The following is a 27,851-nucleotide window of genomic DNA, read 5'->3' on the forward strand; positions in this document are numbered from 1 at the left end:
TCGTCTCTCTCTCACCTTAACTTACCTTGCCTTACCTTAGGTAATACCGTAATAAAGTGCCAACCCACCCGTCCGTACCCTCCTGCCGCGCCGGGCCCTGACTGGATCTGATCTGCTGCCACCGCTGTTCGGTCTTTTCCAGACCTGTGTTGACGGCACTTTAAGCCCAGCTCTAGGTCCCGCCTCTCGCTTGACGGTGTTCCAAGTCACGTCCGCTCCCCTCTCTCTCCTCCCATCCGTCCCCCCGTTCCCCCTTCTCCCTCCGTGCTCCATCATCCATGTACGTTTGCTTGCAGCCGCTACGGCTATGTACTTGTTAAGGTACCCTCGCCCGTCCGCTCTCCACACTTTGTCTTTCTTCAACGACACTTCTTCTTACTTTCCCGACAACAACGAAAACCCTTTCAACCCACCCCCGGAGAAAGAAGCCCACACTCCTGGAAATCGTTGAACAATGGATATGGTATAGAACACGCTGCCCATGTTCCCGCAAATCTTGTCCCGGATCTTTTCTTCTTTCTCCCCTCCGTCCCCGACCACCACCGACGACAACAACGACGACGACATCAAAATGGACGCAACCCCTTCCTCCTCGGCCATGGACGTCGACGCGCATCAACAGCCCTCGTCTCCCTCAGATTCGACCCTTTCGTCACCTCTTTCCGTATTGTCAAAATCACCCTCGATACCCTCATCGCCAGAAGTCGCCCTCGACGCGTCAAAACGATACCCCTCGCCCACCTCTTCAATGCCTTCAGGCGCCCAGTCACCAATCAAGCTCGAGGCCGCAGATGACTCCGTACCCGTCATCAAGCTCGATAGCGCTGCCGATTCCATCAATGTCAATGCCAGCGATGCTACTGATGGCCAGCCTCCCCGAAAGCGGCGTAAAGTTACGCCTCCTAAAGAGCGCACTACAGAGTACCTCAACCTGGAAAACTGCAAAGAAGACGACGGAAACTTGGCGCGTCTAGTGTCCGCTCTCAAGAAACGGAAGAAGATCGTCGTCATCGCAGGCGCTGGAATCTCTGTTTCGGCCGGCATCCCCGACTTTCGATCCAAGACTGGTCTCTTTGCGACACTGCCAAATGAGCACAAGGTGAAAGGCTCAGGCAAGCACCTGTTCGACGCCTCTGTCTACAAACATGACTCCTCTACCGAAAAATTCCACAAAATGATTTGCGACCTGGCTACAATGGTCAAGGCCGCCAAGCCCACTCACTTCCACCACCAATGATTTGCGACCTGGCTACAATGGTCAAGGCCGCCAAGCCCACTCACTTCCACCACCTCTTAGCGTCACTCGCCGCCGAAAACCGTCTCCTACGCCTCTACAGCCAGAACGTCGACTGTATCGACACCAACATGGAACCGTTGAAGACGAACGTTCCCCTGAACGTCAAGGGTCCTTGGCCCAAAACCATTCAGCTGCACGGAAGCGTTGACCACATGGTCTGCTCAAAGTGCAGTGACATCAAGGCTCTGGAAACAGAGCTTTTCGTGGGCCACGAGGCTCCACTATGCAAAACTTGCGAGGACCTCGACATGGTTCGCACGCAGTATGGCCAAAGACGAAGTCACGGTATTGGTCGCCTGCGTCCCAGAATGGTTCTTTACAATGAATTCAATCCGGACGAAGAAGCCATTGGTAAAGTGTCGAGTGTGGACCTAAAGTCGCGTCCCGACGCGGTCATTGTTGTTGGCACCAGCCTCAAAATTCCAGGCGTGCGGAGGCTTGTGAAGGAGCTGTGTCAGGTCACGCGTAGTCGCCGAGACGGATTCACTGCATGGATCAACACGGACTCGGAGCCACAACACAACGACTTCAAAGACTGCTGGGACCTTGTCGTTCGCGGCAAGTGCGATGACGTGGCTCACTGGGCTGCTCTACCCCGTTTCGACGTACCCCAAGGCGACCAGTCGGCCTATCTCAGTGAGGGAGAGGAGCAGAGGCGCCAGGACAGACTTAGCAGGGATAATCTCGAGGTGCAGCTCATTTCGCCGACGCCCGATTCACCGACCAAGTCTACTTTAACCACTACGTCGGATTCAAAGAAGCGGAAGCTCGTCGACCCTGTCCAGAGCATCCCAACACCCACAGCCAGCCCGAAGATCAAGGCTGTCGAGGCTGCGAAGAAGGGTAGCAAGGCGAAGCAAAGCAAGCTTTCGTTTGGTGGCCAGCAAGCTGCTACTCCCGGAAGCGACGCAACAGCCAAGAAGGTCAAGAAGCCGTCCGCGAAGAAGCCCCGGAAGGACAACAAGAAGGCCACGGTGCCCCCCAAGAACAGCGTTGCACAGACCTTCAAGACGCAGAAGAACCGCGAACTCGCCGATATGCCACAAGAGACCTTGGCTGGCAAATTGGACAGCCAGCACTATCTCAAATATGTTGAAGACAAGCTTCAGTCTCAGCTTCCACCATTGCGACCGGCTCAAAAGCCTATACAAAGTTTCGTCTACAAGCGCGCCGAGAACACCGACGAGGAGGCACAGAAGGAGGATGTTTCATCACCCGCGCGACCGTTTGAGAAGATGTCGAGGCCGTCACTCGCTGAACGGCCAAAGTCTTCACCAAACACTGGAGACAGCAGCGATGTACGCCCAATGACGCCCATGCATATCCGACGCAAGTCGGCCGACACGATTTCCCCTGAATCGATTCCTCGAGGCATGGAAGCCTTGATGGACTGAAGATAATCATGGAAGCATTGTCGTTCACATGATCACTTGGCATCGATTGCATTTTGTTTTTTTATATTCATAGAAGACGTCAACCTGTCGGCACCGAAGAGTTCGGGCTAGACAGGTGACAGTCCACGGAGATTTGTCTTATTCACGAAACGGAGTTGGTATGGAATACGTCTCGCATCGCTTTATCTTGTACATACAGAGTACCTGCCCACTTGTATAAAGCAGCGGCCACTGAGCTCAAAGGCTCTTTGACGCAGGCTGCCATGTGTGGGCTCCACAAGCGAGGGCTTCATTCGGGCGGGCAGACGCTGAGAAAAAATCTGCGCTCGACACACTGCGAGATGAACAAGGTAGTGGGATAGAGGCGGCCCCGAAGTCCGCCATGGGACGAACATGATCGTTAATATACCACTTTTCACACGAGATACCTTTATTCTGGTATTACCTTTCTACTATACGCTTTTGTGACCACCTCTATTTCCGGCGACGTTGTTTCGTGCTGACTGATAGCGTGATGACCGCCGTGCCCGCCAACCAAGCGCCCGAGATCGTGCCCTACCATTCTATATTAGAAGTAGGCAATCGGTTGGTCCGCGGATCAAGGGGAGAGAAGTTGTACGGCGCAAGACCACCGAGACTCCAGGCATCACACTTTACAAATGTGTCGAATGAAGAAATCAATGCAAGCTGTTGTTCTACCACTGTTCACTTGTTGTTTATTCTGTGTAAGGTACAACCAGGTATGCTACAGCAAGGTAGGTAGCATGAGACGCATACACAAACACATACACACTCGGGCCTACACTTTGATCCGCGAATTAGGGCCAACACGTTCTGGACCACCAAGATGAACTGCATTCATACAAGGCTTTCTTGCTCATTGCAGTAATACCTGTCTACTACTTAAGTAGATTATTCTAATAAGGGCATGGGAGCTCCATCCGTCCATCCCTATGCGCTAGATATATCGGGCTCAGATCCGTATCTCCTGCTGATGCGACCGAGCGTCCGTAGGTATGACTGCCAGCACGGGTACAATGCCCCATCTCCAGTCTGCCACCACGCCGCCGCCGCGACCAACAAGGCTACGCGTACTCGCACCTAAACGAGGCCAACGTCATGTGACCAGCCTACGGCCAGCCGGCCAGCAAGGCTCGCTCGCTCGCTCGCACGCACGCCTGCCTCCACGGAAGGCAGCAACCAGAACAGGGCCCGGCTCGTCTGTCCTCGCCTCACTAAAAAAATCTCAAAAACGCATGAGGTGAGACATGATATTGTTTTCGCAAAACTCCAAAAAACGAGTCCGTCCTGTACCATGCAAGTCCGGGTATGTAGTTTATCTTATCATTCCCTCACCCACAATGAAAATGCCCTGCCCACCTAGTACCGAGAACGCCATGCCGATGCTGATATTAAACACAAATCGTGACTGGATGGATATGCGCAAATGGAAACCCGTCTCCCAGTCCGTACTTTTATGATTGCGAATCCTAAGAAGCCGCTGCAGTGCCATTTGCCGCCGCCGCGGCCGGTTTGTCTCCGTTGTGCTTCTTCACTTCTCTGTCCCGCAGGACTCTATACATGGCGCTCAGCCGATCGCCCGTTACTTCGTTGCTCGTGCTGTCAACTGGCCACAGGTTCGCCAAGAACTCCCTGAGCAAATGTTAGATCTGTATAAGATGTGAAATAGCCGGCGGAGAAAACTTACCAGAAGCGATTCTTCAGCGCATTGTCTCGCTCCTGAACGAATTCGCGATCCAGGAAGTTGCCAATGACAACCAACTCCTCTCCAAATATCTTGGCGCGTTCCTTGCTGGACTTGATCCTCTCCTTCGTTGTAACAAGAATTGCCTCAAAGTTTGCTCGAACCGGTTTGAGCAAGTACCACAACATGGCATCCGCGTCCTTCTCACGTTCCTCCTTATTATCGCCCATCTTACGGAGTTGATCAAGTCGGTGAAGGGCTTGGTTGCGACGCTCGTTGTCTGGCTGATTTGCTCGCGGGGTGTTGCTCGACCTGCGTCGATCATCGCCATGTCGATGATCATCTGGGCGGCGAAGTTTGCTACTTCGCTCCCCCTCATCGCGATGCCTTGGTCTGTCAGCTCGAGGAGACTGTTGCTCATCACCATTACTTTTGGTCCGTCGGGCTTCATCCGTTCTCCGATGCTTCGGGATACGGCCTTCATCATGGCCTGAATGCTTCCTTTTGGAGTCAGGTCGCGGCGTGCCTTTCTCATCAGCGTTGCTGCGGCTGCGATGATGATCAGCGTGGCTGCGTTCTCTGTCCCGATGCGAGCCGCTCTTTTTGAGGGCCGGCGGAGCAGGAGACGCTGCGCCACTGCCTACATCACTGCGACGGTGTCCATTCGCCAGTCGCTTGTTATTGCGATGGTGATTTTCGACAGTTCTGTGAGCAAGTGGGTCACTAGAATGTTTGGCCGCAAGCACAGAAAGCAGGTATTCTGAACGGCGAACGAGGTGGACGGCGCCTGGTGAATTAACACCCTTTTCAGTCGCCTTATTTCGTTCTTCCTTCTTTTCGATGCGGTGCTCCTCCAAGAAGAATTTGTCCGACATGTCTAGCGTGGCATCGTCCCGAATTTGAGTCCAAGCCCCAAACCCGTACTTGTCGATGCCAACCAGAAGCATACCGTCTTCTCGAGCGCCCCATTCACATGAATAGTGGGCAGCCTTGGTCGCATCGGCGAGACGGAAGGTCTTGAAGTCATCGCTCTTCCGAATGGTTTGCCTCAGCAGGCGAAGTTGTTGAGGACGCTCGACCGCCGTCTCTGCGTTCATCTTCCTGACCTCGCCGAAATCAACTAGAACAGCCTTCTTATCCTTCTTCGTCAGAGACTTGCCAAGTTTCCGCTCGTCATCCATTAGACGCGTGTTGTTATCATTGAGCGCATCTTCGCATCTCTTGACAAAATCGTCTAGTATAGACTTGAGGAAATCGCGGTCGCGCTCTCCGAGGCGTGCTTCCTGTACGATCTCCTCGCCGCGGTCATCCATAGATCCGTATCTGAAGAAAGCTTTGAGAAGGTTTCGCGTCTCCTTCTCGTTGAGTGGGCGCTTGGGGTCAGACAGCAGGGCACGCTGCTCCTCGGCTTCTCGGCGTTGTTGTTCCTCCCTTTGTCGTTTCTTCGCAAGACGGTCGGACCTATCCGTCTCATTTCGATTCTTCATTGTCGCTCTCCGGGGAGCGCTCTCGGCAGCAACCTTCGCCACGTACTCCTCATTCTTCCGTTGCTCTTCATCAGCCTTGATCACGGCAAGCTCCTCTGCGGGGATAATCTGATCCCAGTCAAGGGCCAAGTCGTCCACCTTCACGTCGGTGTATTGCATAAAGTTGTCCCAGTCAATACCACCACTGCTGAGATTCATCTTGTCATCCACCTTCGTCTTCGTGATTTCGGCATTCTCCAATATGGAATCAATGTCGAGCTGTTCAAGACGCTCTTGATTGCCGCTTTGCTCAAACATCTTCTGCGAGCGCATCTTGAGAATGAGCTGGATATCTTCAGCGGAGTTGGGCCCGTCGATCTTCAGACCCTTCTTGTTCATTTCATCACGGAAAGCCTTGCCATCGTCAGTGACACCAGCTTGAATCGTCAGGTACTCGAGCAAGAGCTTATTGCGAGCACGCTCAAGCACTTCTTCTTCAACGGTCTCCTTTGACACCAAGCGGTAGATGCTGACGGGCTTCTTCTGACCGATACGGTGCGCGCGTCCCATAGCCTGCAAATCAGCCTGGGGATTCCAGTCAGAGTCGAAAATGACTACAGTGTCGGCCGTCATTAAGTTGATACCCAAACCACCTGCTCTGGTGGAGAGGAGGAAGCAAAAGTCGTCGCTGTCTTCCGCATTGAAGTGGTTGATAGCCATGCGTCGAGGGCCAGCGGCGATGGTGCCGTCGAGACGCTGAAATTTGTAGCCTCGAAGTGCCATGTAATCGCTGAGAATGTCTAGCATCTTGACCATTTGACTGAAGACAAGTACTCTGTGTCCATCCTTTTTCAGCTTTGTCAAGAGCTGGTCGAGAAGCATCATTTTTCCACTGCTGGCGATGAGGCCCTTGATCTGGTCTTCTCGACGGGTGCTGCCGGCGAGAACTCTCTCTTCGGCTCCCGCAAACATGTATGGGTGGTTGCTGACTTTCTTCAGCTCCATCATGATGTTCAACAAGGAGTTCTTCTGGCCGGTTGCGCTGGACAACGCGGCGTAATTCCTTGTAAGAATGTTCTTGTAATAATCCAGCTGCACATCTGAGAGCTCAACACGAATGATCTTCTCTGTCTTTGGCGGAAGATCGGATTCGACTGTCTCTTTTGTGCGTCGCAAAATGTATGGGGCGATAGACTTGTGGAGGTCCTGGAGCTTTTCTTGCGTATCGTTACCTGCAAGATCTTCCAACTCTTCGTCAATCACAACCTTGCCAGGGTTGAGGAAGTCCATCAATGCGGACAGCTCGGCTAGATTGTTCTGAATAGGGGTGCCCGTGATCAAGATCTTGCAAGGCACGCCGAAGCTCACTAGTCTCGCGTACAGTTGAGACTCCTTGTTCTTCAAACGATGAGCTTCGTCCACAAGAAGAGCTTGCCACTTGATCTGCTGAAGAAACTGCCAATCTTGTAGAATCATCTCATATGAAGTGATGAGGGCGTTGAACTTTGGCTTCTTGGGGTTGCCGTTGATCATTAGCTCGTTGTCACGGATTGTACTGCGGGAGGCTTCATTGCCGAGATACACAACATAGTTCATGTCGGGGGACCAGTTGTCGAAGGTATCACCCCATGCCGGGATGACACTCAAAGGGGCAACAATGAGGAAAGGCCCCTCTTGCTCGCGTTCGTTGCGAAGCCAGCTGAGGAATGACACGCTCTGAACGGTCTTTCCAAGACCCATTTCATCGGCAAGAATGACGTTGTTTGCGCGAGTCCAGTTGAGACACAAGAAGTTCAGGCCTCTGAGTTGAAATGAGCGCAGTTCACCATTTTTGATGAAGTCGGGTTGCGATTCAAGCTTGGTCATCCTTGTTCGAGTATCCGGGTTTGACTCCTTGCGATCAGAGACCCACGACCGAGAAGATCGGTCCAAGAATTGATCAATCTTGTCCTGGAAGTCCGCACTGATGGCAGACGCAACTTCCCACGTGCACTCGTCGTAGTAGCAGCCTTTCCACTTGACAAGGTATTCTGTCTCTTCATCACCGTCGCGAACAGCGACAACTCTGTCCACCTTCGTGAAATCTTCCAGTGCTTCTTCCGCACGCTCACGATCAAGGAAGAACTGCTCCTTGGTTTCGGGCGGGATGTCTTCACCATACCGAATCAGGAGCTCATGCTCCACAATGGTTCTGAAGTAGTTCTCGACTCTACGATAGCCTCGCATGCTGCGTAGGGTCTCTGCTGTTTCCCAAGTGTCGTGCAAGTGAGACTTGCCTTGCCACTTGACGAAGTATTCGAAGTCGGTTCTAGTTGAGCTCCAGCTGAGCTCGAGGCCGTCTTTCAGCTTGTGTCGCAGGACCTTGTCAATGTATGGGGAGTCGTCTACAACATCTGCCGCATAGTAATTGGGCGTAAGCATGTCCTCGTCCTCGTCATCGACGTCGCTTTCTTCGTAGGCGCCTTGTTGCACTTGCGCGGCCCGTCTGCTCGACCAACGCTTCTCCGCGAGAAGCGCGCTTGGCTGGGCCTCACGCTGACGGCGTGCCTTCTTTTGCAGACTTTTCGCGCGCGCACCACCGTAGTTATCAGAGTCGGAGTCCGAATTCGTGGAGGGTTGTCGTGCAGGTGTACCTCGTTTTGAAGCTATGCGAAGTCAGAATTGATGATATCGATGGCTTCGGAGGCCGACGGGGTAAATGCTCACATTGTCTCGATGTCTCAACGCGTCTTCTTTTCACCACTCTTCGGTTAGTAGGCACCACATCAGACTCGGATTCGTCAGATGAATCAACCTTCATTCCCAAACTGTCAGCGATGGGGCATGGCAAGCATCGGATCCTACGTACCATTCTGCGCTGCTGCGTCGGGCGGGACTGCGAAGGAAAGTCAGCTCACGGCGTGGTCAATTAGAGCAAGCATCAATCATACACTTCTTCTCAACCCGTACAGTTCTGGATTTGCCTTGATGTAGTCATCCTCTCGGGCAGGGACTTTCCGCTTCGTAGGCCGTTGAGAATCATTGGAGTCCGAGTGGACGTCGCCAGCCCCGTCGCTTTGGGCAACAGAAGCCGCGTCCTCGTCCATATCGAAGTCAGCATCGTCAGATGCGTTGTTCTCATCGCCGGAGCTCTCGCTTTCGGCGAAGTCGGGTGCGCCATTCATGTAACCAGACAAGTCGTTGGGATCCGGCGACGGTGACGATGAGGCGAGGCGTGCGGCATTATCGTGCATATCTGAGAGGTCACTGTCGCTCTGGTGGCCGGCAGCGACTATTGGAGAGGGAGAACCGCCCTCTGGCGACCCGTACCCGTTGGTGGGACCGGGTTCGAGGGGGCTAGACATGGTGATGGTCTAAGTCGAGGCTGCCTGCTATGGATGGAACGACGTTAGCCAAATGTTTGACCGTCTGAGGACAGAAGCGGAGAAAGAGCGTGGCCAGTGAGGTTGGGCGACCGAGATCAACATGAAATCACCAGGAAAACCCGGGAATTGATGGAGATCTCGACCTCGTCGCATCGCGGGGACGCGGTTGATGGAGACGAGGCTGAAAGTTGATGGCGATGCCATTGTGCCAGTCAAGCGGACTCAGAGTACCGTGACGTGTCACCAGGGCATCAGAACCATCCGGCGAGTCCGTTTCCATCAACATGAGGCATCTCAGGGATCGCCCAGGTCATGGCAGATGAGGATATCAGGATGGGAGCGCGCCGCTACGAGGCTGGCTTGATGGCTCGTGACGGGAAACTGGCTGGCTCTTGGAAGCCTTGTAACCAGGTGGAGGTAATAACTTACAAGTCATTAACGAATGGCCTCCAGGCAGCTAGTACCATTGATCTTGACCAGAAAAGGTATTGTGTTGAAGGAGGTTATGGAAAGTGACGTGCCTAGGTAGTCCGTAGGCCTGGCGGGTGATGGGTGGTGGTGGATGGAAAATGTACCGGTGGAGAGGCAGGAAAGAATTGAGGTGGATGCACGGGTGAGGTACAGGTGGTTGTAGCGCTATCCGCACTGAATCACCCCCAAAAGAAGTCGGCCGTTTTGGCCTGAGGCATGACCCGCCCTCTCGAGAACCTATTTGATTCGCGGAGGCCAAGGTGAATGAGCGAATGGGAGAAGAGGAAGAGTGTGGGGCTCCCAGCCTCAGAGGTCGCACACGCCGTCGCGAGCGGGCAGGCAGTTCTAAGAGTTCACCGAGATTCGGAACCCCGCTGGCACCTACCACACCTCACCGCTCCCGTCTCTCTTCCCCACTTTGGACGTCGCAGCTCCGGTAGCGTCTAAGGTTGTAGACAACGGTCTCCGAAACCTTTATTGCTGTTGCAAATCCGAGTTCGAAGACTTGGGTGCCCACTTGCAGTCTCTATATGTCCTGGCACTTGAGGTTGTCTTTGTAGTCTCGAGCAAGTTGACAGATCCTACCTGGCGCTGGGCTTCGCGCGGAATTTGATCAATGGGTGGCTGTGATCTTTTGGGGTGAAGTCAACAACTTCAACTCCCAAGTGTTAGATCCGGCATCAACAGACCTATTTCAGCGGCATCCTATATGTCGTGTTCATGACAAGGAAGCTTTGCAAATGTTATGTCACTCCGTGTAAGGCATTGTGTCGTTGCATAAGTACCTTGAATAGTTCCGGGTCTGCCATGTAAGACTCTAGTAGCTTTCTCGTGCATTGTACAACTGGTCAGACATTCGACTATTGGAGTTTATTTTCCTTCGTATTCTCTATATCTGTAGCCATTGCGATGGTCCCAAATGTTGGGATCAACTGGCTTACATCTTATAGGCTCCATCTCTACCCAGTTGTGATACAGCACATGTCTTACCAGCTTCTTGCCCATATGATGAATCTGTAAGATTCCATGATCGGCGCTGAATTCCTGTTTCAATACCACAGGCACCGCATCATATATTTCTGCCTCTTATCTTCTCCTTGGGAACAATGATTTATTTTCAGCCAGGTATCAGGAAGGTAGGCTTTAGTAATATGCCCTTGTCTTCCATTCGTCAACTTCGTCTGTAACTGCCTACCTACATACATTAACCAAGTGAGGTCACGTGAGAGCTTAGCAACAGTAAGGTGCAGACAGCACACCTAGTTCCAAATTGGTCAGCGAAGACTGTGCAGTTCACAGCGTTTTCCAGCATGAAGATTTCGGGATGATGAGAATAACATAATGGCTTTTGAGACCTCCCAGGTGAGTCTATGAGACTGCCCACCTGAGATTGACTACTCAGTACCTCGCTCAGTTCTCCAGAGGTCTGTATTATGAAGGAAACAGTGATAGTGGGCATATGGCAAGTGGCTCAGCAAGGTCCAACTCAGGCCTCTTTCAAGGCTGTATGAGTCCTGGAGGAAATTCTTAGTGGATGACAAAGAAGCGACTGGGTGGACAAGGTGCGTTGATGTATTAATCCACCCACCTCTTTGAACCAAAAGCAATGGGCAAGTAGCAAAGCGGAGATAAAGTGCCTCGGTGCGATCCGTCGACCAACCTTCAGCTCGAAAGATAAACATGGGGTCAGCTTTCTTGCAAAGATGTGCACAGGTGTGTTTCCAGCCAATATTGTCAACATTACATCTGCAGGGGACGTTCCAGACCTTGTGTTTGGCCTCACCAGGACCGTGATGTCAGGTGCTCTGGAAGTAGCGACCAGGTACTTTTTCGCTTGGTGATTGGAGACAAAGTGACACACAAAACACCTGGTAACCCTCACTGGCGGGGTAGTTGGCAGGCGGTAGGGTAGGGGAAATGCCCCGCCAAAACTTGGCCAATTCACACACTCACAACCAGTGACGGCACGCACAAATTAGCTGACCGCTGTATTTCGCTGCCATGGCCGTGCGTTTCTCTCTCTCGTCTCTGCCACCTTTGCAACAACCTGGAAACACCAAATTCTTTTTCCCTTCCTCACCCAAGAAGGCCAGGTCGCGACGCCTCGACAATATTCGCCGTTTCTCCGGTCCTGTTGCTTTCCAGGTTCTCTGCCTTTATCCAAGACCATCCACAGACTCTACATCACTTTGATCGCCTGCAGAGGGACCCCCCTCTTTATTCACTTATTTTTTTGATTTTTCGAACCTGCGCAAAAAAATCTTGCCCCACCATCCCATCACCAACCCCGCCTCGATCCGTCGGGCACCACCATCACCATGTCTGACAAACTTACCCGTGTCGCTATCGTCAACAGCGACAAGTGCAAGCCCAAGAAGTGTCGCCAGGAGTGCAAGAAGGCCTGCCCCGTTGTCCGCTCCGGAAAGCTCTGCATCGAAGTCACCCCCGAGTCCCGCATCGCCTTCCTCTCCGAGTCACTATGCATCGGTTGTGGTATCTGCCCCAAGAAGTGCCCTTTCAGCGCCATCACCATCATCAACTTGCCCACGAACCTTGAAAGCCAAGTCACCCACCGCTACTCCGCCAACAGCTTCAAGCTTCATCGTCTTCCCATGCCCCGTCCTGGCAACGTTTTGGGTCTCGTTGGAACCAACGGTATCGGAAAGAGTACCGCTCTGAAGATTCTCAGTGGAAAGCTCAAGCCCAACTTGGGTCGCTACGACAACCCGCCCGACTGGGAGGACGTCATCAAGTACTTCCGTGGTTCTGAACTGCAAAGTAAGTCATCCCTAATTTGGAATACTATATTCCTCAGATACTAACTCGTTGCTCTCAAGACTACTTCACCAAGCTTCTTGAGGATGACCTCAAGGCCGTTGTCAAGCCTCAGTATGTCGACCAGATCCCTCGCGCCGTCAAGGGCCCTCAGAAGAGCGTCAGAGCTTTGATCGATGCTGTGAGCAGCTTGGGAAACAAGCAGGAGGTCTGCGATACTTTGGAGCTCAACCACATCATGGATCGTGAGATCAACCAATTGTCTGGTGGAGAACTGCAGCGTTTCGCCATTGGTACCGTCTGTGTCCGCAAGGCCGACGTTTACATGTTCGACGAGCCCTCTTCATACCTCGATGTCAAGCAGAGACTGGCTGCTGCCCGTGTTATTCGCTCTCTTCTCCGCGACGACGACTACGTCATTGTCGTCGAGCACGACTTGTCAGTCCTGGACTATCTCTCCGACTTCATCTGCGTTCTTTACGGTCGCCCCGCCGTCTACGGTGTCGTCACCCTGCCGCAGTCCGTCCGCGAAGGTATCAACATTTTCCTCGACGGTCACATCCCTACCGAGAACTTGCGTTTCCGTGACGAGTCCCTGACCTTCAAGCTCTCCGAGGGTGCTGATGAGTTCATGAATGACAAGTCTCGTGCCTTCAAGTACCCCAAGATGCAGAAGTCCATGGGCGACTTCAAGCTGAGCATCGAGTCTGGTGACTTTACCGACTCCGAGATCATTGTCATGATGGGAGAGAACGGAACCGGAAAGACCACTTTCTGCCGTCTCCTCGCTGGCGCCCTCAAGCCCGACACCAAGGCTGCCGTCCCCGAGATGAAGATTAGCATGAAGCCCCAGACTATCACCCCCAAGTTCGAGGGTACCGTTCGCCAGCTCTTCTTCAAGAAGATCAGGGCCTCTTTCCTGTCGCCCCAGTTCCAGACCGATGTTGTCAAGCCCCTGAAGCTTGATGACTTCATTGATCAGGAGGTCAAGAACTTGTCCGGTGGTGAACTTCAGCGTGTCGCCATTGTTCTTGCTCTCGGTATACCCGCCGATATCTACCTTATCGACGAGCCCTCCGCCTACCTCGACTCCGAGCAGCGTATCATTGCCTCCCGCGTCATCAAGCGGTTCATCATGCACGCCAAGAAGACCGCCTTCATCGTCGAGCACGATTTCATCATGGCCACCTACCTCGCCGACCGCGTCATCGTCTTTGACGGAAAGCCCGGTATTGACGCTCACGCCAACAAGCCCGAGTCCCTCCTTACTGGTTGCAACACTTTCCTGAAGAACCTCGACGTTTCTTTCCGTCGCGATCCCACCAACTACCGCCCTCGTATCAACAAGGGCAACTCCCAGCTCGACCAGGAGCAGAAGGCCAACGGCAACTACGTAAGTCGAACAACTGTGTGCCACTTTGACATTGACAGCAATGCTAATATGCTTTATAGTTCTTCCTGGACGACGGCGACAAGACGAGTTAAAGAGGGCATCTATACAGATGTTTTCCCTCGTCACGATGCATTCGACTCAGGCGTTAAGGGCGTTCAAAAGGGGCATAAGCGGCAACCGAGGAGGCGCGCTTCCGGCGGTCAGGATCATGGTTTCGGTTTAGAGGAGGCAAGCGCGTCCGAGGACGACGCCGATGGTGATGGATAACAACGGCGACGGCAGTCTATCCCCCCGTTGCCTGGTCCTATGGAGATACAATATTGGGTGTGCGTATGGCTGAGTCTCCCCCTCTCGGTTTGGATGTGCGAAGGACGCTTTGCAAAGCCACATTTTTTTTGTTGGCTGCACATTCATTTGGGACACAGCCGGACTCCATAGATTGAGGGGCAACGGATGAAGCAGGGTGACTGCCGTCAGTCTCTGCCACGATTTTGTGGCGAGAGACTTTCGTAAATATGGTTGAGCATGCCAAAAGGGCACACGTATCTTGAGAACAAACGACAAGCAATACAAAAAAAAGACCGTTGTTATTAAAAAGCAAATTTTATTTTCTCTTTTTTTAATGTGAATGATTCGACAATGACTACGTTGACAAGAATATATGCACCTACGTTAAGAATGAAACGAAGAAAAAATACATACTAGCTAAGAAGAATTCCCTCTGGGAAAGCAACGGACCTATCGACGTATGATTCGACCATCTACGGGCCGATGGGTCGCGAGGGCCAAAATCTGTTGACGTACGCGTAGGAGGCCGGCCGGGCCGCGATGCGGAAGGAAGGATGCCAATAAGTCTGTATGCGCTGCGGTCATCAGGCTCTCAGTGACGGCTGGTGATTCCGATACGTACTCGAAAAACACTCTTGGCGGTCCGTCAAGGGTCCCCGAGGCTTGTAGACGCACGCCGCATCTAGTCCTCCTCAATCTCGCCCTCTTCAGACCCAGAGTGGACCGCCGCGTCCTCTTTATCCTTCATCGCAACGTCCTTTACAGGCTCCTTTTCCTTGGTGTCCTTCACGTCCTTGGGGGCAGCCGCCGCCGGCGGTGGAGTCCTGTTCTTGTGACGTGTAGTATCACGTTGGGGGGTGCGCTCACGGGGTGTTTTCTCTCTTCTCGCTCTCTGCAGCATTGTCAGCGATCTGGCTCGGGCGTGGTAGACTAGCCAGTCCGTCGTACCTTGGAGTCCCTTGAATCCCGTCGGTCCTCCTCATCCTCCTCGCGGCGGCGTCGGGATCCAGACGGGCGCTCGTCCCCATAAGGGAGCTCGTCGTAGGATCCTATGCGGCGCCGGTACAACCTCTCCCGCTCTTCCTCTCTATCCCGTCTCTCGCGATCATAGTGGCTGTCGTCGTCGCGGCGAGAGCGATGACGGTCGTAATCACGGTCGCGATCGCGCTCACGGTCTCTGTCCCGTTCGCGTTCCCGCTCGCGACGCGGGGGAGGAGATAAACGACGTTCGCGTTCAGTCGATAGCAAGCTTTCCGCCATGGTTGATTTGCGGTGGTTGCGCTCACGCTCAGCAATAGCTTTCCGCCTGTCCGCCTCGTAGGCGTCCACCTCCGGGCTGCGACTTCGCCTGGTAGCACGGCCACTGCTGCGATGAGATCGCTCACCTCTGGATCTGGGTCTCTCACGGTACATGTCGCGTTCGCTGGAATCGCGACCACGTCTGCGCCGGCGATCGCGGTCGGCCTCTTCTTCCTTCTCGCGGAGTCTCCTCACATATCGATCAAAGGTAGCGACGCGAGCGTCTTCCGATGTGACAGCCTGGAACGCGGGCGTATCCGCAAGGCGAGCCTTGACCTTCTCGTACGTGTCATCCAGGGTAATAGGGGGATCCATACGCTTCATGTACGCCCGGAGATCATCAGCCGCCCGTCGCTGTTGGCGTTCAGATTGTCTCTCATCGTCGGATCTCTTCAGAGATCTCTTTTCCTTGGCCTGTTGCGCACGCGTTAGCTTTTGTCGAAACCTCACGTTAGGTTTCCATTTATGACTTACGCGTTCGAAGAGAACCATCAAGATATCACGGTCAATGTTAGCAGTTCGTCGACTCTTTTTCATAACGGCATGGAATTCTTCGAACGTGGTCTGGGGAGTGATATCAAATCGCTCGTCCTATAGGGTATTAGCAGACTGAAATAGGACAACGAGATCAAGGTCAACTTACGTCAATGACATCGTACACGTCGTTCCTAGCTCCACGCATGGATTTCTCCTCTTCTTCGACGAGATCCCAGAAAAGCTCCTGGGGAGCTGAGCCACCTTGGCCAAGAATGGCCTTGTATCGGTCGTCGTTCTCGATGAGGGAGTAGATTTGGCGCCACTTCGTGCTGGCATTGATCTTGCCGTCTTTCCTGAGCTCAGTGAGGAGGGAGATGAAGCCATCACGAGCCTTACGCTCCTTGCGGAACTTCTTATTCTTTTGCTCCTGCTTAGAGTCGTTGAAAGCGCGCTCCAAAGCCTTCATGTGGTTTTGGAACGCAATCAGAATGTCAAACTTGCTCAGGGTCTTGTACTTCTCATCATTTTGGAAGGGCGTCGTGGATGAAATGAGGCTGTGCGCATCGGACCAGCGCGTGTAGGGCTCCAGGTTGAGCTTCGGGAGGAGGTCAATGAGCCCGTCCATGGCCGTCTTGCGCATAGTGGCCTGGTTCTCCATGTGGTTCTTCTTGAGGTCAACTCTGTACTCCTCAAAGAGCTGACGACGCTCGGCCTCGTTATCCGTGGACCTAAAGATGGTCTCGCCTTCGATCATAGGGCGCGCAGTCTTCCATCGCGTGTAGTGCTTGATCTCCGGATGGCGCTTAAGCATAGTCTCGAAGTCAGTACGCAACTTGGTCAGTCTCTCCTTTGCGCGCTCTTTGTCTTGGACTATCATGTCATGGCAGTACTTCTCGAAAGCTGCTTTGCGATCCTTGGGGTCCTTGATAGCCCTGTACTGAGGGTCCTTTGCAATAGTTCGCAGGGTCTGCTCCCAGGTCCAGTCCGTCTGAACGCCGCTGCGTTTGAGGAGCTTGGTGAAGGCGGCCTCTGCCTCTTCCTGCGTGGCGAATTCGGGCTCGTTACTTGCGGGCACGAAGGCCTTGGCCGTCGCGTCGTTGCCGAATGTCAGCTGGCGCGACTCGTGGAAGGTATCGCGGTGGTCGCGGTAGGAATCGTAACGGTCATTGTTGTACCTGTCAGAAGGCGCTCCTCGATCGTATGGTGCAGCCCTTTCAGCCCTATTCTTGTTAGTTGGTAATTGGTACTGGGTCAAGGTATGTACATACGCAGGCGTACTGGGGCCGCTGTTGGCACCTAAAGCCTTCTTGTAGGCCTCGGGCATCTCCCAGGAGCTCGACTTCGTCTCGGTGTTATACCAGTACTTGCGACCGCCTTCCGCGGTGTACTCCTTCCATGGCTGATTCGCAAGTGCTCTCTGTGACCAATTAGCAGCTAATCCTACTTTTCCGGGGAAGTGCTCTTACTTCGGCCGGAGACATCATATCCTCGGGCTTGGTCCATTGCGTAACCTTGGTGGCCGCATTGTAGTAGTAGGCTCGGCCATCTGGCGTGCGATGCTCCTGCCACGCCGGAGGCTGGCCGTATGGGCTGCCGGATCCGTTCATGATGATGATACCGCCTATCGATTGGAGATTTGGTAGATGTCTAGGTGAACTCGATTTGTTTGCCAGTCGATTATGAGCAAAGCGAACATGCGTGGACTTTTTGAACGGCGAGTCAACGTGGAGGATCGAGCAGGTCGTCGCGCGGAGGGGGACGCGAAGAGATACTACGAAGATTTGCGACCGACGGAATGAGCAATTTGGCGCTTAGTGCACGGACCGGGGTAGCTCGGTGGTTCCGCTCTCCAGTCTAACTTCAATCCGAACTTAAGTAAGCCAGCTGGCAGCCAGGGGAAAGCTCCCACACTGTGTAAGAGACACCCAACTTCTCACTGTCCTTCATGCGACTCAACTCATTGGACCTCTCACCGAACCTCTCTCGAACTGCATGTACTTTCTCGGACTGACAAACACTTATTTACCATACTTCTTCCTTTCTCACGGAGCAAAGCCTCAGGTTCAAGATCTCCTCTGGGGAGGAACATCGCTAGCTCGCTAAGCGTTTGGTGTAAGTTCCCTTGATTTGGCAAACAGAAGAACACCGTTGTGAAACTGTCCTTGGTGTCTTCTATTCATCCTTTATACATGGATGGTTGAGATGAGCCTTCATATTTAATGCCACAAACATAGCCCAACATGGCTGTAGACGATCAAATCCGGGAGCCCGCCGGGGTGGCCGAGTTCATCGAGAATGCGTTTCTCACATATTTCATCCCCGAAGCAACAAATCTTGACCTTGAGAAAGCGTTTCAAGGCGTTGACGACACTAAGGCGCTCTTTGATTCTATCAAGCGGAGGGACACACTCTTTTTCGGTATCTCTTCAACTATCCCGTAATCATATCCACGCCATCTAATATCTACCAGATGAGACGGTTGACGTGCTGCTGGTCCTGAGGGCCCCTCTCATGGACGAAAAGGCACTGCGATCACACTTCAGCCGGTTGGTCGTCTCAGTAGAGGCCCAAATCGTCAACAGCCACGCTTCGGATAGGGAGAAGCCATCGACGGACATCATCTTCCAGGGAACTGTTGAGGATACCTCTGACCCATTCATCGTCGTCGACGAACCCGAAGAGGAAGACTCCGCCTCAGACTCGAACGAAAAGGATGAGAACGCCGTCGCCCCTATAGATAGGCGAAAGAGGGAACCGCACATATATGCTGTTTGGAAGCTCCCCGTCTTCCTCGCGCGGCCACGCATCCGCCTGCAAGGTCCCTTTGCGACCTTCACAGCCTCAGCCGGCCTCAGACCGGCCTCGGCGGCGGGCTCTGGCTCGGCCACCCCTCTCTCGCCCAACTTCCGCATGAACGGCGGTGCCGGGTACCTCCAGTCCGGCATGCCCTCGGGCCTGAACCTCCTCGAACCCTTCACCAATGATCCGGGCCTCGGCGGTGTAGTTCCACGTCTCTCCGCCCTCCGCGTCTCCCGCGTTGCCCCCGTGACCCAAGCCAAAGACACATCTCGGCCTCTGCGCTGCCTCTCCCAGCTTCGGACACGCATCTTTCCCGCCGTGCACACCCGAGTCCGCTTCTCCCGCCCAAACACCATGCCCACCTCGCCGGCCCTTATCGCCCTCTTAGAGGTGGACTTCACCCAATACTTCGACTGCCCCATCGAGCTCACCAGCATAGCCCTCTCTGTCGCCGACGGCGGTGTCGTAGACGACCTCAGCTCCCCGGCCGGCCTCACATTACCCATGACCTGCGTATCTCACGACCACGTCACGTTCCTCTACCGCCTATCGCCGCAACAGCTCGACCTTCCCTCCAAGAACCCCAACCGCGATCTCGATATCCACATCGAAGCCGTCGTGCAGAGGAATCCCGGCATCTGCTGCCCGCGTCTGAGCATGACCTGGACCACCACCCTCGACTTCACCCTCCCCGTCAACCCAGGTTTCAACGCGGCAATGCAACCAATGCAACCCATCCAACGCTCCCACCGCCCCTCCCAGCTCTCCATCTCAGGCATCGAGGCAGCCCAGTCCCTCGTCGCCCCGGCCGTCATGCGCCCGGACTCCCTCCCCGCGCTCGAGGCCGCCACGCGCACTGTCGAGGCGCCCCTCCCGGAACTCGGCATCACCATGACCTTCTGCGGCCCCACGGAGCCCATCTACGCGGGCGAGGAGTTCTCCTGGACAGTCTACGTCGTCAACCGCAGCGTCGAAAAGGTCAATCCGGCCGTGACGCCGCGCAAGCTCGCCCTCGTGGCGCTCTCGAAACGTCGGCGCAACGAGGTCCGCCTCATGCGACCCCCCTCGACGAGCGGAAAAGGCAAGACGGCTGCAGACGCAAAAGAGCTTGCGGATGCGGTGCTGGATGAGAATGTTCTGCACGCTATGCAGCGCAACTCGGTGGTCGATGCCACCGAGGTCGTTTGCCTCACTGCCGACACCAGAGTCGGACCGCTTGCACCCGGGGCGTGTCACGTCGTGGAACTCAAGTTCCTGCCCCTGAAGGAGGGCCTTGTCAACATTGAAGCCGTCAGGGTGATCGACTTGAGCTCGCAGGAACACGTGGACGTCAGGGATCTTCCCATCATGTTTGTAGAAAAGCGACCAGTGACAGAGGTATCGGCAGCGGCAGTGACAGAGGAGCAAGATAAGGATGAGCAGAAGACGGACGAGTGAGTGCAATGAGTGTCTGGGTGCTGATAGATAGCACTTCGCTCTCTAAACCCCTAATATATTCCCACCAAAAGACCTTCAAGAACGATGCAATCCCAGATGCAAACCCCTTGGCTCCAAAGATGCTATGCTATGCCGTGTTCATCAAGTGTATTCCTCGCGTCCCTTTCCATGACCCCAAATAGTTCAAACCCCTGGGTATCCGTATGCTTAAAAGTCCATACACGCCACATCAATGCAACCCACAAAATGTCATTAAAAGTCGTCAAAGTCATCTTCCCACCCAAGTCGTGCGTAAATCGACTTTGGTTTCTCCTCCTCAGGTGGTGGAGGCGGCACAAATGATGATCTGCGCATCGGAGTGGCCGCCACCTCGTCTCCCAACACGTCCACCGTTCGTTGTTTGCATGGTGTTGCCGGCAATCCAATATCTGGCGATGGTGACCGCATAGGCTCAGGTCTCGACCTGATCACACTTCCCGGCACGCTTAGATGCTGAGCTCTCGCAGGCTTCCTTGCCATCAAGGGCGACGAAGGCGGGATCGCGGCCTCGTGCCCACCACGCTTGATAGGTGTGGCCTGTATAGCAGATGATGGAGTGCTGCCCATTATGTCGATATGGCCCCTCCGCGGTCCCGTAGAGGGGACTCTCGATGCACTGGATGGCGGAATACTCGACATCGGAATGAACAGATTATTTGCGCCCTGTGACTCTGTGCTCAAGGCATCGCGGAAGCGATGTGTAGCAGGTGTGACCTTGACCTGTACCGATTCAAATAGTGGATGTCGGGTCGGCGGTTTCTTAGACTCTGCGTCAGGGATTAGCATATTACCTCCAAAAACTTGAGGTATCAAAACTTACTCTTAATCGAAGAAAGGCCTCCGGAAACCCGCTTCGCCGCATCCTCAACAATGGCCTTGCCCGCTAGGTCACGATTAGGTTTCCGAATGGCGGTGATGGCATCCTTCAACTCGGCTTCCACCAGGGCCTTCTTCTGTGCCTTGACGTCTTGGACCTTGACGTCATCCAGGGCCGTCATGCTTTGACTCCTGGAAAGTAGACCCGTCCGGTCCTTGGGCGAATTGCGATCGAGCTCGCTGTTTTCACGCTTGAAGGCGGGAATATTGGCCGAGGTTGCAGATCTCAACAACGCAATGGCGTTACCGGGACCTCTGGAAATACTGCGCCGCGACTGCTCCTTGAAAAGGGCCTTTTCTATGTTGTTCTTCGATAAAGGCTTGACAGGACGTTTCGCAGCAGCTCCCGGCTTCGTGCTGGGCTTACTCGAAGAAGGCTTGGCCTTGGGCTTTGGCGGAGCAATGATGACGGGTCCTCCAAGTTTACGGTTGATGGAATCGCAGATCTCAGGCAACCGAGCAGCGAAGCTGGTAATGTTAGCTAAGTAGAGCCTATGTGATGAGTGCAAACTTACAAAGGCATAATGATGTCAGTACAGAAGTCCTTTAGGGGGTCTGCAGACGCCCGCAAGGCTGGATCCCCGGCGTTCGCCGCAGTGACTTGAGAACCCTCTAACAGTCTCAACTCATCAGAAGCAGTGGACTGCCAAATGGTGAGCCGATCAGCGTGAACGTCCACCAATACGGGGAAGTTGTGTTTGCTGCGTTTCTTCGGCTGAACTTCTGCTGCCTTCTCGCCATCCCCCTCGCCTGACAGACCAGGTAGTTGGCTCTCTCCCTCTGCCTCGGCTGTACGCAGAGGCTCCAGGGCCAGGATTTCCAAAATCAATATCATCTGCAATTGCGTCTCGCGAGTCCTCAGCAGGGAAACATGGGACTTGATCTGTGCTGGTGTGATGGTCATGTCCTCGTCGCTGATTTCCGGCTTGTTCGAGCTCCACCAGGCGCGCACATGCTCGTCTTCGCCAGAGTACATGCCGTCCTTGCCCAACTTCATTTTCTTGGTCTTCCTTCGCTTCGACTTGCTACCTTCGTCGGAACTATCAATGTGTGTCTTCATTTTCGAAATTAGATCCGGTATCGCTTCGCGGTACTTTTTGTCGATTTGGACTGTTGTCATGACAAGACTCTTCAAAAACTCTATGAGGTCATTCATATCCATCGTGCCGTCGCAATCGAGATGGAACGCGGCGCGGGCTCGAGATAGCGGTCCCTTTGCAAAGTACGCAAGAGATCCCTATATCTCTATGTCAGCCGAGGCTTCTCTACCACACGACAGAACGATAAACTAACCATTGACTTGTAAAGTGCCTCGGTATATTGTGTCCTGATGGTGTCCATGATGTCGCCAGCAGTCTGCTGGGTAGTAGGCTCGGGAACGGGCTGTGGTGTCGGTTCGACTGCGTCCAGATGTGTTTCAATCCACTCGGTAGGCTCAGGCTTTGGCTCGACCGTCTGGGCCAATCCGCGTGGCGTTTGCGGTCGTGAGAAGTCGTCGTCAGACCTCGTCCGCTTCTCCGCTCTCGTCTCGTCGAATGTTGACACCGATTGCGAGCGGCCTCTCTTCCTCACAATAGACTGCTGCAGCGCCTCGATCGCCAGTCTCTTCTCCTTGTGTCCTCTGTGCAAGGCGGGCGTTGTCAATGGCATGGTCTGGCCTTGCTTAGACTCCCTTGCTTCTTCTGCAAGCCGCATGCGTGCGACATGCTTCCCGACCACCGTCGCCTTCTCGGATAAGGCCAATAGGTCCACCCAAGGCCCAAGTTTACAGACTGTATAGAGGTTGGTTCCAAAGGCTGTGGCACGTTCGAGCGCGTAGATTGACTTGGAGGCTTCGTTGCGCGCAAGGAGCAGGCTCGGCCTCTCGGCGACTCGATCTTCGAGGTCAAGAATCTTGACTAGGGACTCGTAAAGGCGGCTAGAAGGAAGATCGCCGTGGGGTGAAAAGAGGTCGAGGCTCGACAGCGGAAGGTCTTCTCGGGGGAGCAGCATGAGCGGCTGCAGCGTGCATGGCTTCGTGACGGTACTGGTAGGATGCACCTAGGTAACGCGTCAGCTATTGACGGACATTGCCTGGCGCGCTGAGGAACCTACCTTGAGAACGATCGCAGCCTTCAGCAAGTCCTCCATGGCATGGGAGATGCTGCGCTTCCTCTGCGCCGTCGTAGGCGGCGGCAATTCATGTTTGGAGTTCAGAGATCCATCAGAGCTTGGCGTAAGAATTCCCGATCTTTGACGCGACGCGTCTGAGGGCGGGAACAGCCTGGAGGAAGACATAGATTCATAGGGAGAGGAAGTGGTGAATCGAACTTGAAAATACAGACTGGTCCTCAAGAAAACATAAACTTCAAGTCCAGTGTCTATCCCACGTACAAATAACGGGCGGAGGGGTGAGTAAAATTGCGAGCGACACTTTAAGTGACATGGGTTGAGCGACGCAGCGCGACAAAGTGATTTGGAGCTCGGAATGATCGAATGGCGTCACGCGTCAGTGATTTAGCGCACCGTTCAGCGTGTTATGGTGGCCCAGACGCCCGGGCCCGGGGTACTTCGGAGGTCCCACTTTATCTTCAACGTTAACGGGAGCCTTCAACCTCCGGCGCCCTTGGCAAGCTCCGGGTCGATTTCACAGAGATGGGGCTCTTTTGGTAAGGGTCAATCAAGCTCTTTCTTGTGCAGTAGTTGATCTTGGTGTAATGATACTTTGTCACATGGACTGAGTTCTAAAGTGTTTGACGTAGGCAGTATTTGAACCGGCCTTCTCGTTGCGCACAGATCTATTTTTCGTTTGAATAGCTTCAGATAATCACCAAACACTTCGCTGAGACCAAACTTCCCCATTCAGTTACTCTCGAGATTTTTTTCTTCAGCTCATAGACTTAAGTTACCGCGCTTATTGTGGCTTTGGCCATAAGAGAGTGTTATTTTCACAACGGCCATCACTCTGAAGGGCTGTCTAGCGGCTGAAATATACTTCTCTTGCATCCTGATTACTTTAAGCCGGTTGATCCTTGATCAAGCTCCAGGAACATTCTGACCTTCAAAAAATTTCTGAATCGTCCGTAATGCTGATCATACTGCGCAGAGAAATTCTCATTGCGAGAAACGCTTCACAATAAGGTACTTCTATTATACCTCTAATCTCGTGAAGGAGTAAAACAAATCGGCCCCGTTTGAGTGGCCCTGCTCATCGACCTCAAGTCTGCGTGGGGGAAAATTCATTCAGACTAGCCATATAGAAAAGTCTTGAGGCAACGAAACTTTTCCTGAAGACGCCATGCTTCAGAGGCGCATTGATCACATTTCGTTGACATCGTCAAGTTGAACACTTCCTCGCACCCAGCGACATGATTCCCTAACAATAAAGACTTGACCAATACGTCTTGGCTATATTGAGCTACAATGTCGATTTCCATTGGTAGTCAGTACTTGACGCTCATCTCACGTCTACTTGATACCGGCAATCAGCGAGACAATTCATGCCCTACTACTATGAACACGAAGTGATCTGCAGATAGGAGACACTTTACGCATACCAGCCTCAGCTATGATTCCCAAAGAGGACTAAGTATTTATGAAGTCTGACTGATAACCCAAGTCTGACTGATCCGGCCTCACGTGGCTGGCCCCTTAGATTGGCCTCATTCAAATTGGCCTCATTCGAGTCCTCAGAAATTTGGCCTCATCAGTACCGCAGCCTTCACTCATGGCCACGACCTCTCATCCATCTATAAAAGTCCCACACATTTTCTTTCAATTGTCTCTTTCTTCTTTTCTTCTCCAGCTCTCTTAGCCACAAGGCTATGATCAAGTGTAGTATCTGTTCTTCCCAGTCTAACCAGCTGGGCAAGCATCCCCACGGGGATCGCGAGCCTGTTTCTCAACGGTTGACACAATTTTTACAATCTCGGGAAGACGAGCCTCTGTGTCTTCTCACTCTCCTGAGGCTTGCGACGTTGTTCGCTCTTCTTTCTCGCGGCGCTACGTCTAGACGTGGCTCTCCGTGGGAAAGAAGGCATGGGTTTCATCGAGGGAGAGAGGTTACACATGTCGGCTTCCCACCGTGTCCCTGGTATTACACTGCCTCCAGGCGACGCGAAAGAAATATTGGTTCTACCTTTTTTCTTCTCTTATTCCAACTTCCTCATTGCGAATATCTCTGGCTTGTCCAGGGGCGCGAAGAGGATATCAACACACGATGTTAAGACCGCTGCTTTATGGTTCGTGTCTAGCATGAAGCCGTCGATCATATGCCGCTCACAGTCATACCAAATCTTAATGATAACTCCTCGAGAACTGATGCCGGCCAACAAGTTACTGCTAGTATCCAACCCCGATAAACATCACTCACGGAAGAGTTTCCGCCCCTCACCGTTAATAGAAGTAAATCCATCCAAGCAAACATGAGTTGAACTCAACAAGAAAGGACTGCCACCTTAATTCATCCGTTCCTCGGCCGAGTCTCGCTGACATAGATTTATCTCCGCATACTCGTAAACAACTTGTCTGGTTCCACTCCGCATAGGTCCATCTTCAAACAAACTGCAACTAGGAGACCAACATCTCCTACGTCCCTGCTCATCAAGAGAGGAAATTAAGGTGCGAATAGAAGAAGGGACTCGTTGAATGATCCGCTCAAGCGCCGAAACGCCCAGATCCTCCACTTACATGCTCCTCCAAACCCTTCGGCTCTGAATCAAGCCTCTGCTTCCTCGGTATCAGAATAATCGGGGTCTTACTACCAAACACCCACCTCTCCCAAGCCTCGGCGTTTGGTTCTTAGAAAGCGGGCTGATTCTTGGACCATCCTTTTCTTCAAACACTGAAACGGAGAGCAGAAAAGACGTCGAGTAAGAGGCAAAACATCCCACTCGCACCGCCTCCCGTCGAAAAGGTTCGAACAAGTGATGGGAGTCGTCTCACAGAGGAAGGGGACCAAGACCCAAGGCTGAACCATGTGTAGAGAAAAAAAAACAGGGAGCTCGGTTCTCTCTCTGCGCCTCAGAATGCGGAGGAGGGCCAAGAATAGGTAAAGACACTGCCAAAACACCCGCTCAGACTTTGACACATGCACCAGCGGGAAATCACGAAGAGGAGCCCACTTTCGGCCGGCATCTCACTCCAGAGAACGTTCGTCTCCCGGCTCCCGTCGCCCGCCCGGCGACTTTGCCCCGTATGAAGAAGGCTGAAAGGGGGTTGAGAGCGAGTGTGTGTGGCGATGATGGTTTCTTCTGCTCTCGGGGCTAACATGCTAATGCCAGTCTCTTTTACTTGTTTGCCTTCCCTTCACTGTCTTCCAGATACCATGGGAATCGCCGTCATCTCTCATCCCTCATCCTAGCTTGAAGCTGAAGGAAATTGCTCGATAGACAACCTTCCATATTCAAACACGCCCAGCTTACGGTTGCCTCGTTATCGCGAACCTCGACAGCTCAGTGAGGACATGTTTCTCAAACAGAATCAAAGAAAACGGGCAAAGCCCTCACAGGCATGCCACGAGTCGCTGGAAACCCTCCCTCCCAACTCTATAACAGCGCACGTCCAATACGCAAGAGCGCGGACTGCTGAGAGATGGAGAATCGTGCAGGAAGGCAGGAAAAAGATCAGCCCGATACCTTCCTATGCAAACACACGTTCAAAGAGTTTTTTTTTACTATCCTTGTCGTGTTCCCCTTTTACAAAACTCAACTCAAGTACACCCGCTCCCGTTCCCCATACTCTTCAGCATTCAAGTCATTGCAGACCTGGGGAATGCCCTGTGTGTTTGCATATCCTAAGTCACACACACAGTTCCTTCCCATGACGGGCTTTCGTTGTCACATGGAGCAACGTCTACTGGGCAGGCGGGGGTGGTTCTAAGAAACGTCCTAAGAGGCCAAGTCCCCGATATAGCTTTGGACTTCAAACGAAACTCAGCTTTTTTGCGTTCTTGTCTGCAAGATCCCACGATTGCCATCATAACCTTAAGCCACATAGACGTGGGAGAGTTAATCTGGTTTCAACCTGGACAGAAAGATAGTCCTCGGCTGAACAATTCTGGCATGCACCCGAAGCCGGGCGTAACGCAAACAAACGACCTGGATCCGGCAACATCACGACCCGGGTGGGTAGCAGAAGGGCACGTTGGACAGCTGACAAGATCCGACGTCACATCAAATATCCATCGTCTTTCCTTTCCGTGATCCTACCATAAACTCACATGCAGCCATAGATGTTTTGCTGTCATCTACGCAAAGACTTCCTTCTCAATCCCAGGTCATTGCCACGGATCGTTGGGACGATGTCAGGACCCTGGTGTGTGCGGCTGTGTGCCACAGGATATGAAACAGCCCACAGGGACTTGACTTCACGTCGAGACCTTCGTTTCGAACCGCTAGGTAAAAGCTTTTGCCCTCTTTTCGTCCTTTTTTTTCTGTTCTTTCTTTCTTTGATGGAGTCTGTCCGAAGTCAGACTGACACAAAAGCATCATGGACCCAGGATGATCCGGGCCCGTAGACGCCATGGAGTGAGCAGTGCTCCCAAAAAAAGACTCTGTGCAACAAAGATCGTTTTCAGATGACAATGGCTGGCTGGTTGAGGCGGAGTCTAAGCCATCCGTCACGCAGCCTTAAGCTTGTCGTTTCTTGTAGGTTCTTGTTTTGGATGAAGGTAAATCTAGCCAGAGGTCTCCCGGAGGCGTCTTACACCGTGGCATGGACAGGCATGCTCTCACCCATTTGATACTCAGCCTATAGAAGGTATTTCCTTATGGTTTCTCAAGTCCGATCAT

General features: G+C 53.2%; 6 protein-coding genes across 6 annotated transcripts; 3 read left to right on the forward strand and 3 right to left on the reverse strand.

Moving 5' to 3' along the window:
* Positions 1-598: 598 nt before the first annotated feature.
* HER10_EVM0013264 (Sir2 family protein) lies at positions 599-3,796 on the forward strand (the record flags this gene model as incomplete). Its single annotated transcript, XM_035482628.1, has 3 exons — positions 599-1,198; positions 1,264-2,590; positions 3,603-3,796. The coding sequence occupies 3 exons, from the start codon at positions 599-601 to the stop codon at positions 3,794-3,796; spliced, it is 2,121 nt and encodes a 706-aa protein (XP_035331102.1).
* On the reverse strand, positions 3,626-9,834 carry HER10_EVM0006234 (SNF2 super family protein). The gene is made up of 5 exons (XM_035483005.1): positions 8,793-9,834; positions 8,711-8,737; positions 8,569-8,656; positions 4,400-8,507; positions 3,626-4,344 (listed from the first exon to the last, which is right to left on the reverse strand). Exons 1-5 carry the CDS (start codon positions 9,204-9,206, stop codon positions 4,182-4,184), a joined length of 4,800 nt encoding a protein of 1,599 aa, XP_035330719.1. The 5' UTR covers positions 9,207-9,834; the 3' UTR covers positions 3,626-4,181.
* A 1,906-nt stretch (positions 9,835-11,740) lies between these two features.
* HER10_EVM0008365 (translation initiation factor RLI1) lies at positions 11,741-14,423 on the forward strand. The gene is made up of 3 exons (XM_035477890.1): positions 11,741-12,476; positions 12,536-13,866; positions 13,926-14,423. Exons 1-3 carry the CDS (start codon positions 12,017-12,019, stop codon positions 13,956-13,958), a joined length of 1,824 nt encoding a protein of 607 aa, XP_035330837.1. The 5' UTR covers positions 11,741-12,016; the 3' UTR covers positions 13,959-14,423.
* A 413-nt stretch (positions 14,424-14,836) lies between these two features.
* On the reverse strand, positions 14,837-17,682 carry HER10_EVM0008970 (FF domain-containing protein; the record flags this gene model as incomplete). Its single annotated transcript, XM_035478475.1, has 6 exons — positions 17,397-17,682; positions 17,199-17,347; positions 16,097-17,150; positions 15,928-16,044; positions 15,103-15,867; positions 14,837-15,046 (listed from the first exon to the last, which is right to left on the reverse strand). Exons 1-6 carry the CDS (start codon positions 17,535-17,537, stop codon positions 14,837-14,839), a joined length of 2,436 nt encoding a protein of 811 aa, XP_035330874.1. The 5' UTR covers positions 17,538-17,682.
* Positions 17,683-17,866: 184 nt separating this feature from the next.
* HER10_EVM0003242 (uncharacterized protein) lies at positions 17,867-20,217 on the forward strand. Its single transcript, XM_035472926.1, has 2 exons — positions 17,867-18,348; positions 18,401-20,217. The coding sequence occupies exons 1-2, from the start codon at positions 18,171-18,173 to the stop codon at positions 20,164-20,166; spliced, it is 1,944 nt and encodes a 647-aa protein (XP_035330532.1). The 5' UTR covers positions 17,867-18,170; the 3' UTR covers positions 20,167-20,217.
* A 201-nt stretch (positions 20,218-20,418) lies between these two features.
* Positions 20,419-23,438, reverse strand: HER10_EVM0013186 (uncharacterized protein; the record flags this gene model as incomplete). The annotated part of the gene is made up of 5 exons (XM_035482550.1): positions 23,176-23,438; positions 22,375-23,121; positions 21,597-22,318; positions 21,026-21,549; positions 20,419-20,972 (listed from the first exon to the last, which is right to left on the reverse strand). Exons 1-5 carry the CDS (start codon positions 23,356-23,358, stop codon positions 20,419-20,421), a joined length of 2,730 nt encoding a protein of 909 aa, XP_035331099.1. The 5' UTR covers positions 23,359-23,438.
* Positions 23,439-27,851: the final 4,413 nt, after the last annotated feature.

This window comes from Colletotrichum scovillei (assembly GCF_011075155.1).
Source record: "Colletotrichum scovillei strain TJNH1 chromosome Unknown Contig00008, whole genome shotgun sequence".
Taxonomy (NCBI): domain Eukaryota; kingdom Fungi; phylum Ascomycota; class Sordariomycetes; order Glomerellales; family Glomerellaceae; genus Colletotrichum; species Colletotrichum scovillei.